Source organism: Schistocerca gregaria, chromosome 11 (genome assembly GCF_023897955.1).
Source record: "Schistocerca gregaria isolate iqSchGreg1 chromosome 11, iqSchGreg1.2, whole genome shotgun sequence".
NCBI lineage: Eukaryota > Metazoa > Arthropoda > Insecta > Orthoptera > Acrididae > Schistocerca > Schistocerca gregaria.
In genome coordinates, this window is record NC_064930.1 from 101314425 (window position 1) to 101325174 (window position 10750).

The following is a 10750-nucleotide window of genomic DNA, read 5'->3' on the forward strand; positions in this document are numbered from 1 at the left end:
TCATCAGTCCCCTACAACTTAGAACTACGTAAACCTAACTAACCTGAGGACATCACACACATCCATGACCAAGGCAGGATTCGAACCTGCGAGCGTAGTATTCGCGCGGTTACAGACTGTAACGCCTAGAACCGCTGGGCCACTCCGGTCGACGTGATTTTCTCTGCCCAGTGACTGGGTGTTTGTGTTGTCCTCATCATTTCACCATCATCATCATCATTCGTGAACGTATAGATATTGGACTTTGTAAAGATAAAGACTTTCTACAGGCGCTGATGACCGGGCAGCTGAGTGCCCCACAAACCAAGCATCATCATCATTTGTGCCCAAATACGAGTGCTGTGTAGTGGCTTCAGTTATTAAAGAGACGCCTAATGCATGTGAATGTGCCCTCCTGTCTCTTAAAGATCGTGGCTATTGCTACATATTCCGTCTTTAGTTATCGGAATAATCAGTCGTTTCATGAATATCATGAATATATGAAAAAATGGTAGAAAGTGGCTATGAGCACTATGGGACTGAACTGAGGTCATCAGTCCCCTACAACTTAGAACTACGTAAACCTAACTAACCTGAGGACATCACACACATCCATGACCAAGGCAGGATTCGAACCTGCGACCGTAGTATTCGCGCGGTTACAGACTGTAACGCCTAGAACCGCTCGGCCACTCCGGCCGACGTGATTTTCTCTGCCCGGTGACTGGGTGTTTGTGTTGTCCTCATCATTTCACCATCATCATCATTATTCGTGAACGTATAGAGATTGGACTTTTTAAAGATAGAGACTTTCTACGGGCGCTGATGACCGGGCAGCTGAGTGCCCCACAAACCAAGCATCATCATCATTTGTGCCCAGATACGAGTGCTGCGTAGTGGCTTCAGTTATTAAAGAGACGCCGAATGCATGTGAATGTGCCCTCCTGTCTGTTAAACATCGTGGTTATTGCTACACATTCCGTCTTTAGTTATCGGAATAATCAGACGTTTCATGAATATCATGAATATATGAAAAAATGGTAGAAAGTGGCTATGAGCACTATGGGACTGAACTGAGGTCATCAGTCCCCTACAACTTAGAACTACGTAAACCTAACTGACCTGAGGACATCACACACTTCCATGACCAAGGCAGGATTCGAACCTGCGACCGTAGTAGTCGCGCGGTTACAGACTGTAACGCCTAGAACCGCTGGGCCACTCCGGTCGACGTGATTTTCTCTGCCCGGTGACTGGGTGTTTGTGTTGTCCTCATCATTTCACCATCATCATCATCATTCGTGAACGTATAGAGATTGGACTTTTTAAAGATAGAGACTTTCTACGGGCGCTGATGACCGGGCAGCTGAGTGCCCCACAAACCAAACATCATCATCATTTGTGACCAGATACGAGTGCTGTGTAGTGGCTTCAGTTATTAAAGAGACGCCTAATGCATGTGAATGTGCCCTCCTGTCTCTTAAAGATCGTGGCTATTGCTACATATTCCGTCTTTAGTTATCGGAATAATCAGACGTTTCATGAATATCATGAATATATGAAAAAATGGTAGAAAGTGGCTATGAGCACTATGGGACTGAACTGAGGTCATCAGTCCCCTACAACTTAGAACTACGTAAACCTAACTAACCTGAGGACATCACACACATCCATGACCAAGGCAGGATTCGAACCTGCTACCGTAGTAGTCGCGCGGTTACAGACTGTAACGCCTAGAACCGCTGGGCCACTCCGGTCGACGTGATTTTCTCTGCCCGGTGACTGGGTGTTTGTGTTGTCCTCATCATTTCACCATCATCATCATCATTCGTGAACGTATAGATATTGGACTTTGTAGAGATAAAGACTTTCTACAGGCGCTGATGACCGTCCAGCTGAGTGCCCCACAAACCAAACATCATCATCATTTCTGCCCAGATACGAGTGCTGTGTAGTGGCTTCAGTTATTAAAGAGACGCCTAATGCATGTGAATGTGCCCTCCTGTCTCTTAAAGATCGTGGCTATTGCTACATATTCCGTCTTTAGTTATCGGAATAATCAGACGTTTCATGAATATCATGAATATATGAAAAAATGGTAGAAAGTGGCTATGAGCACTATGGGACTGAACTGAGGTTATCAGTCCCCTACAACTTAGAACTACGTAAACCTAACTAACCTGAGGACATCACACACATCCATGCCTGAGGCAGGATTCGAACCTGCGACCGTAGCAGTCGCGCGGTTCCAGACTGAAGCGCCTAGAACCGCTCGGCCAGTCTGGCCGACGTGATTTTCTCTGCCCGGTGACTGGGTGTGTGTGTTGTCCTCATCATTTCACCATCATCATCATCATTCGTGAACGTATAGAGATTGGACTTTTTAAAGATAGAGACTTTCTACGGGCGCTGATGACCGGGCAGCTGAGTGCCCCACAAACCAAACATCATCATCATTTGTGCCCAGATACGAGTGCTGTGTAGTGGCTTCAGTTATTAAAGAGACGCCGAATGCATGTGAATGTGCCCTCCTGTCTGTTAAACATCGTGGTTATTGCTACACATTCTGTCTTTAGTTATGTGAATAATCAGACGTTTCATGAATATATGAAAAAAATGGTTGAAGTGGCTATGAGCACTATGGGACTGAACTGAGGTCATCAGTCCCCTACAACTTAGAACTACGTAAACCTAACTAACCTGAGGACATCACACACATCCATGACCAAGGCAGGATTCGAACCTGCGACCGTAGCAGTCGCGCGGTTACAGACTGTAACGCCTAGAACCGCTCGGCCACTCCGGCCGACGTGATTTTCTCTGCCCTTGACTGGGTGTGTGTGTTGTCCTCATCATTTCACCATCATCATCATCATTCGTGAACGTATAGAGATTGGACTTTTTAAAGATAGAGACTTTCTACGGGCGCTGATGACCGGGCAGCTGAGTGCCCCACAAACCAAACATCATCATCATTTGTGCCCAGATACGAGTGCTGTGTAGTGGCTTCAGTTATTAAAGAGACGCCGAATGCATGTGAATGTGCCCTCCTGTCTGTTAAACATCGTGGTTATTGCTACACATTCTGTCTTTAGTTATGTGAATAATCAGACGTTTCATGAATATATGAAAAAAATGGTTGAAGTGGCTATGAGCACTATGGGACTGAACTGAGGTCATCAGTCCCCTACAACTTAGAACTACGTAAACCTAACTAACCTGAGGACATCACACACATCCATGACCAAGGCAGGATTCGAACCTGCGACCGTAGCAGTCGCGCGGTTACAGACTGTAACGCCTAGAACCGCTCGGCCACTCCGGCCGACGTGATTTTCTCTGCCCGGTGACTGGGTGTTTGTGTTGTCCTCATCATTTCACCATCATCATCATCATTCGTGAACGTATAGAGATTGGACTTTTTAAAGATAGAGACTTTCTACGGGCGCTGATGACCGGGCAGCTGAGTGCCCCACAAACCAAGCATCATCATCATTTGTGCCCAGATACGAGTGCTGCGTAGTGGCTTCAGTTATTAAAGAGACGCCTAATGCATGTGAATGAGCCCTCCTGTCTCTGAAAGATCGTGGCTATTGCTACACATTCTGTCTTTAATTATTGGAATAATCAGACGTTTGATGAATATATGAAAAAAATGGTAGAAAGTGGCTATGAGCACTATGGGACTCAACATCTGAGGTCATCAGTCGCCTAGAACTTAGAACTACTTAAACCTAACTAATCTAAGGACATCACACACATCCATGACCAAGGCAGGATTCGAACCTGCGACCGTAGCAGTCGCGTGGTTCCAGACTGAACCGCCTAGAACCGCTCGGCCATACCGTCCGGCAAAACAAGTTATGAGAGGCACATAGTTTCTAAGTGAAGTTGCATGAGTAAGACTCAGAAATTACACGTTGTTTTATATCAATAGTAATCATGCACACATATCCAGCAAACATATCATTCCTATAAAAGAATCAATAAAATTATGTATGGAACATCTAACCAACTATGCGAATCACACAGATCTGGAGTTGGTTTGGAGCCCAGTGAGGAGATATGGGTGACTGACATACAGCCTTTCCAAATTGCACAACGCTACACCTTCTCGCTCGCAAAAGGCTGGACGCAGACGATGGACCTAAAATTGAGTGCCGTTTCTTGATGAGCGAAGCCGTCCTTGAGTGTCAGGCTGAGGAAGATTTATACTCTTGCGTGACAGTACGTGCAATAAAAACCGCCTCTCAGGGGTTCGGCAGCGCGTGGCGGATAGCGTCGTGAGGTTCCGGACTGGACGAAGGAGTACTCACGGATATACTTGCAGTACGTCCTCTGCAGCACTTTTTCGCCGTAACTGATCCGCTCCGGGGCGCGGCCGATGCGGCTGCACACGCAGTCGAGCTGCCAAGTGCCATTGGCGGCCAGGAGGAGCAGCAGCGGCGCGGCTGGCAACATGGCTGCCTGCTCAGGCAGTGCGGGCCGCGCGGCGACGGCGGGCCCAGTATAGCGGCAGGAAGTCCTGCGTCCGGATGGATGAAACCACAGGAAGTGCGGCGTCCCGCGTCTGCTTCGCAGCTGTACTCCCTCCTCCTGCGAGGGTGACCAGCCGCCAACACACTGACGCACACGGGTGTAGGTCTGCCGCGCCTTATTAGGACGACAGCAGAGCTGTGGGCGATGTCCAGCAGTACCGGTTCACAGTTTCGACGCAAATATCGCCGGCGCTACCGGTATGTAGCTGCTCTTAATGTACGAGGAGTGGGGTTGTTTTCATTCCAAAGCGCGGTGTTTTTCGACCTTGGGACGTGCGCGTGTAGCCGCTGGCTAGTGGTGATCCGCAGTGCTGAGTCAGAGACGGTGCAGGATGGAGCTGTCGCGCCGCGACATTCGCGTCGTCATTTTTTACGATTATAAAAACGGTTAAAGTGCCGGAGAAAGCCATTTTTCTTTGCTGCCAGTTTTTGTTCAAGCTTCCCCTTCTAGAGCCACAGTTGGAAATCGGTTTCGCGAGTTTTCGAGGGGTCGGCAGTCAATTGAAGATGAACCTCGTCCCGGTCAGCCAGCAACAGCTGTGACTCCTGAAAACATTGCTGCTGTGAGGAAAATGATCAAAGAAAATCTACATCTTACATTTTGCGACATTGAAGGGACCCTAAATATTGGGTCAACAGCAGCACAGACCATCGTTCATAGTCACTCAGGCCTTACTAAGAGATGTGCCCGTTGGGTGCCACATTCCCTGACAGAAAGCCAAAAGGAGGCGAGAGTGGACTTGTGCCGTTTCATGCTCGAAAAAAATTCAATGGAGGGAAGTCCCAAGACACCTACAATATTGTCACAGGTGATGAAACGTGGGTCTGCGCTTATGACCCTGAAAAGAAGAGACAGTCTTCTGTGTGCTGCTTTCCAGGGTAGGAACCACCCTCAAAAGTTCGACGAAGCTGGAGATCTGGAAAAAAGATGGTGGCAATTTTTTCACAAAGATCGGGCATCTCACCTTTGTGACCTTATACACAGGTCGTACAGTCAATGCTGAATGGAACGTGAACGACTGTCTTCCAAAAGTCATCGTCACATGGAAGTCACAGCATCCAAAGTCCCAGAGTGGGCACCTTCTGCAGCAACACGACAATGCATCTGCGCACAGGATCTGCCAGAACGATGCACTTTCTGAAGAAGGAAAAAGCTCGAGTGTTACCCCATCCCCCCTATTCACCTGACCTGGCCCCCTGTAACTTCTTTCTGTTCCCTAACACTAAGAAAAAAATTCGAGGGCAGCGGTTTTCATCAGATGAAGAGGTCACTGCAGCGTACGAGACCGCACTAAGTGACATCCCAAAAGAAGCTTGGACTAACATATTTTCTAAGTGGTTTCAGAGAATGGAAAAATGTATACATGATAATGGAGAGTATTTTGAAGAGTTGTAAGCGTCTTTCTGCACATAATTTTTTTTTTTCACAAATTCTGCTAAAAACTTTCAGCATAGCCCTCGTAGAACGAAATTTGCTGGTCACAGTGACTGATGCTGAACGTGTCGTGCTGAGAATACACCGCTGTGCGCCTGCTTAGCTCAGTGGCCAGCGCGTCTGGCTGACATGCAGGGCGCCCGGTTCGATTCCCGGCCGGGTCCGGGGAGATTCTCCGCTCCGGGACTGGGTGTTGCGTTGTCATCATCATTCTGTCCCCGTAATATTAGATTCGCCGCTCTGATTTGTGTCCGAGGCTCAATATATGTTTCGAGCAGCTGTTCGCCTGGATGACGTCGAGTCCAGAATCGACGGTCGATCTGTCGATAGGTTTCCATCGATCGACCGTCAGATCTCGACGACCCCGTGGCCACTCACACGCAAGTCGTTTGACAAAGAGCAGATTGTAATGGTCCAGTGTGTGGGAACGAGCACCTCGTAAGCGACGAATCTGGTCGGCTGTCCACGTGCTACTGTCGTGATCTACGAACACTTGTCGAAGGACAGCCTCACCACGAGTAGGGAGCAAAGTGCTGGAGGTCCGCGCCTCATCGCAGGAGGTGGAGGTCGGTGGGCTGGCCGCTTTGCATTGCTGGACTGTGGCAGACAACTTGCGTTGCTGTCACAAGTGTTTCGCCGCACGCCGTTCAGTAAATATTTATGAACATGCAGCGCTGCAGCAGACGACTCTTTCGTGTCTCCATATTGACCCAGCCACGTCACGAATTATGATGTTATTGGCTACGATACCGTCGAGATTCGACCGTGGATCGATGGAAACGTGTCGACAGATCGACGGTCGATTGTGGATGCTACGTCATCCAGGTGAACGGCTGGTCGGAACGTGCATTGCACCCCAGACACAAGTCAGTTGGGCAAATACAATGCTACAGGCAGTACTCACCTAGGTTTCCATAGGATAGGTGGTACTCTTCGAATGCACTGTGACACCTGTTGCCTTCAGAAACATTGTAGCTCGCCACCACCAGCCGTTCATGAATGACGTCTTCCCCATAATCGATGGCACCTTCCACGAGGATAACTGTCCGTGTCACAAGTCGGTAATCGCGCTACGCCGGTTTGAGGACCATCACACTGGACTCCTGTTCATTTCTCGGCCTACAATGCGGGAAAAATACGGTCTATATAGGTTTTAGGGAGCCTTTTAATTGCCAACTGCTGTTATTTAGACAGTCTCCCGTAGAGCTGTTTTATTTGCAATAACAGCAATAACTTTCAATTAATATCATCGATTATATTCTTTACTGACTGACAGTATCTCTGTCTCTCCTGAAATGGTGCTTGAAAAGAATTTCGTATTTGCTTTCTTTGTGCATTATGACTTATACAAAGATTCCGCGTAATTAATTATATACAATCTGCATATTTGCCTGCCCCACGTTGTACTTTAGCTAACACGTATTTTTCTGCTGTTATAAGCTTGGGCCGGCCGGGGTAGCCGAGCGGTTCTAGGCGCTATAGTCTGGAACCGCGCGACCGCTACGGTCTCAGGTTCGAATCCCGCCTCGGGAATGGATATGTGTGATGTCCTTAGGTTAGTTAGGTTTAAGTAGTTCTAAGTTCTAGGGGACTGATGACCTTAGAAGTTAAGTCCCATATTGCTCAGAGCCATTTGCACCATTTTTTATAAGCTTGGTTGAAATGGTTCAAATGGCTCTGAGCACTATGGGACTTAACATCAGAGGTCATCAGTCCCCTAGCACTTGGAACTACTTCAACCTAACCAACCTAAGGACATTACACACATCCATTCCTGAGGCAGGATGCGAACCTGCGACCGTAGCAGCAGCGCGTTCCCGGACTGAAGCACCTAGAACCGCTTGGTCACTGTGGCCGGCTATAAGCTTGGTCAGGCTGTTTTTACTATATAGAATATCAGGCCAGAGATCTAAAATTTCAGCTGTTATTGTACATGGAACTCTAGCAGGGTGGGGGGAGGGGCACATAGTTCCCAATTTTGGGCACTAATCTGGAGTATGTGTGTCTATTCAGAAATCAACTTACTTACACCACAGAGGAAATTTCCAATATTGTGACATGACGTCAATTGATTCGAGTCATAGAGCGTATTTTTTTTATTTATTAATCTGAAATAGGTCCTGGAGACTCGGTGTAAACGTAACACTTCTTGCGGTGCTTACATATTTTGCAGACATTTTAGAATTTTGGCAATCTTACCTGTGTAAAATTATTCCTTTCTCAGTGTGTTTGCTTTTTTCACTGTACAGTGGTCTACTGGTGATGGTAAGAAGTTGCAGTACCCAGATCAAACAATAATCGATTTTATTGTGCAGACATGTACTGGTGGCAGAGAGCACTGATTTTCCACAGTGCAGCCATCTGTTACTGTCAGGAGCAGTTGGGATGGGAAACAAGGCTTCCTTTTATTTCATGTTTTCAGCTTTTGAGGGGGAGTATTTAAGGTAAAACTCGTTTTCAAGAAATAGAAATTCCTAGTCCATCGTTTGTATTTTGTAAGCAAATGTTGGTTCTTGTATATTTGTAGAGAAATATGCTATTTACTCGCTCCAGTACTTCGTGGCGAATCGTCTATATCTTCAAATGAAATTCGTCAGTGTCATCGATCTGGATCCACTTTGTAACGCCGGACATGCATACACTCCTATTTCCATCTGTTGTACTATAAATTGTTTTCCTTATTTTGTTATCTGAATATATAACATTTCTGTGCCTTTATATGTTGTAATTGTTTTACTATTTGTATATATATATATATATATATATATATATATATATATATATATATATATATATACATCCATGTCGATGAATAATTGGTGTGTTTTGTAAATATTATTTGTATTTTACGCTGGGTCTTGCCTAGGAAAAACTATGCTGTCGAACGAATACATCGATAGGTCGTGTGGAGAACCAAAATGTTTAGGATCTTTGGTAGTGTTAACTCTGTCGCGTGGAGCGCGGGCAGAGGGGAGTCTGGCTGGAGTAGGGCGGTGGAGCAGGTGTGTTGTGTGACGCTCCCGCGAGTTGCCGCGCTTTCAGGGGTTTGGCAGCATGTAATTGCGCTCGAGGTGCTATGTTAGTTTCTGACACGGTGTCGCGGACGGGAGCGTTAGCTGGCACACATCAAGAGCTCGTTTCGCCTGGTGGCCGTGTCGAGAAGGAGGTGCGCCAACATCCAGCTTCTGCAACAGCGACGGCCGACAATGAGTTACTGTCGCCACCTCCTCGATCGACGACTTCAAACCTTCAATCAACCAACAAGGAAGACCTGAAGCACGTACAGTTTTAGAACTGTGTGGCAGACCTCAGCTTTTCAAACTGTTAAATTTTTCTCACTAATTCACAGCAACGTAGCACGAACCTTTGTTGCTCGTTGTCCCAGTTGCATTACCAAGCAGGGTCCCTTCCTTTTCTGGAATGAACCCGAGTGTCGTTGAAATTCAAACGCCAGTATTAAAGTAATATCATTCGATTTCACTGCTTTAATTTCAAAGTTCAGTTAAGGTAGTCATAGCTGGCTACAATATTTAGATTACACGAGCACAAATTAAGAGTGCGAGTTTTGTTACCGTATTTTAGCTTACCTGTGACTGCAGCTCAGCTTGGTACGTACTAAATTTTGCTATTGTCAATTGTTCAGAATCATTCAATTGAAGTTCAAAGTTAAATCTCTTATTTCTAAATTGCGTAGATTTAAGTAGCTTTTGAAATGATTGTTGAGATAGCCCAAGACTAACCGTATTTTACTGAATTTCGATGTGCTTCACAAACAAAGCTCACTATTAATTTCAGTCACTAAATTAACTTTCAATTTTCCGGTTTTATTAATCCTTTTACATAATTAAGTCAGAGTGTAGCGAAAGTTATTACTTCTGAAAAACTTTCAGTTTTCACACTACACGTGTCAACCTTCAGTTGCCACGCTTCTAGTGCTAATTATAAGTGTAATGACCTTACTTTCTCAGTTGTTATAGTAATTGTCCATAGGACTGGCGACCGTATTTTCCCCCAAATCTCAAATATCTAATTACCGCTAGTTCTACATCTACATTTATACTCCGCAAGACACCCAACGGTGTGTGGCGGAGGGCACTTTACGTGCCACTGTCATTACCTCCCTTTTCTGTTCCAGTCACGTATGGTTCGCGGGAAGAACGACTGTCTGAAAGCCTCCGCGCGCGCTCGAATCTCTCTAATTTTACATTCGTGATCTCCTCGGGAGGTATAATTAGAGGGAAGCAATATATTCGATACCTCATCCAGAAACGCACCCTCTCGAAACCTAGACAGCAAGCTTCACCGCGATGCAGAGCGCCTCTCTTGCAGAGTCTGCCACTTGAGTTTGTTAAACATCTCCGTAACGCTATCACCGTTACCAAATAACCCTGTGACGAAACGCGCCGGTCTTCTTTGGATCTTCTCTATCTCCTCAGTCAACCCGTTCTGGTACGGATCCCACACTGATGAGCAATACTCAAGTATAGGTCGAACGAGAGATTTGTAAGCCACCTCCTTTGTTGATGGACTACATTTTCTAAGAACTCTCCCCATGAATCTGAACCTGGTACCCGCCTTAACAACAATTAATTTTATATGATCATTCAACTTCAGATCATTCCGCACGCATACTCCCAGATATTTAACAGAAGTAACAGCTACCAGTGTTTGTTCCGCTATCATATAATCGTACAATAAAGGATCCTTCTTTCTATGTATTCGCAATACATTACATTTGTCTATGTTAAGGGTCAGTTGCCACTCCCTGCACCAAGTGCCTATCCGCTTCACATCTTCC

General features: G+C 46.1%; 1 protein-coding gene across 1 annotated transcript in view; it reads right to left on the reverse strand.

Moving 5' to 3' along the window:
* LOC126295324 (uncharacterized) overlaps positions 1-4453 on the reverse strand; it is a 175291-nt gene extending 170838 nt beyond the window's left edge. Inside the window, exon 1 of the mRNA XM_049987787.1 lies at positions 4296-4453. Within this exon, the coding sequence (XP_049843744.1) occupies positions 4296-4440 (145 nt within the window). The 5' untranslated portion in view covers positions 4441-4453. The remainder of the gene's footprint in view (positions 1-4295) is intronic.
* Between the last annotated feature and the right edge of the window lie 6297 nt (positions 4454-10750).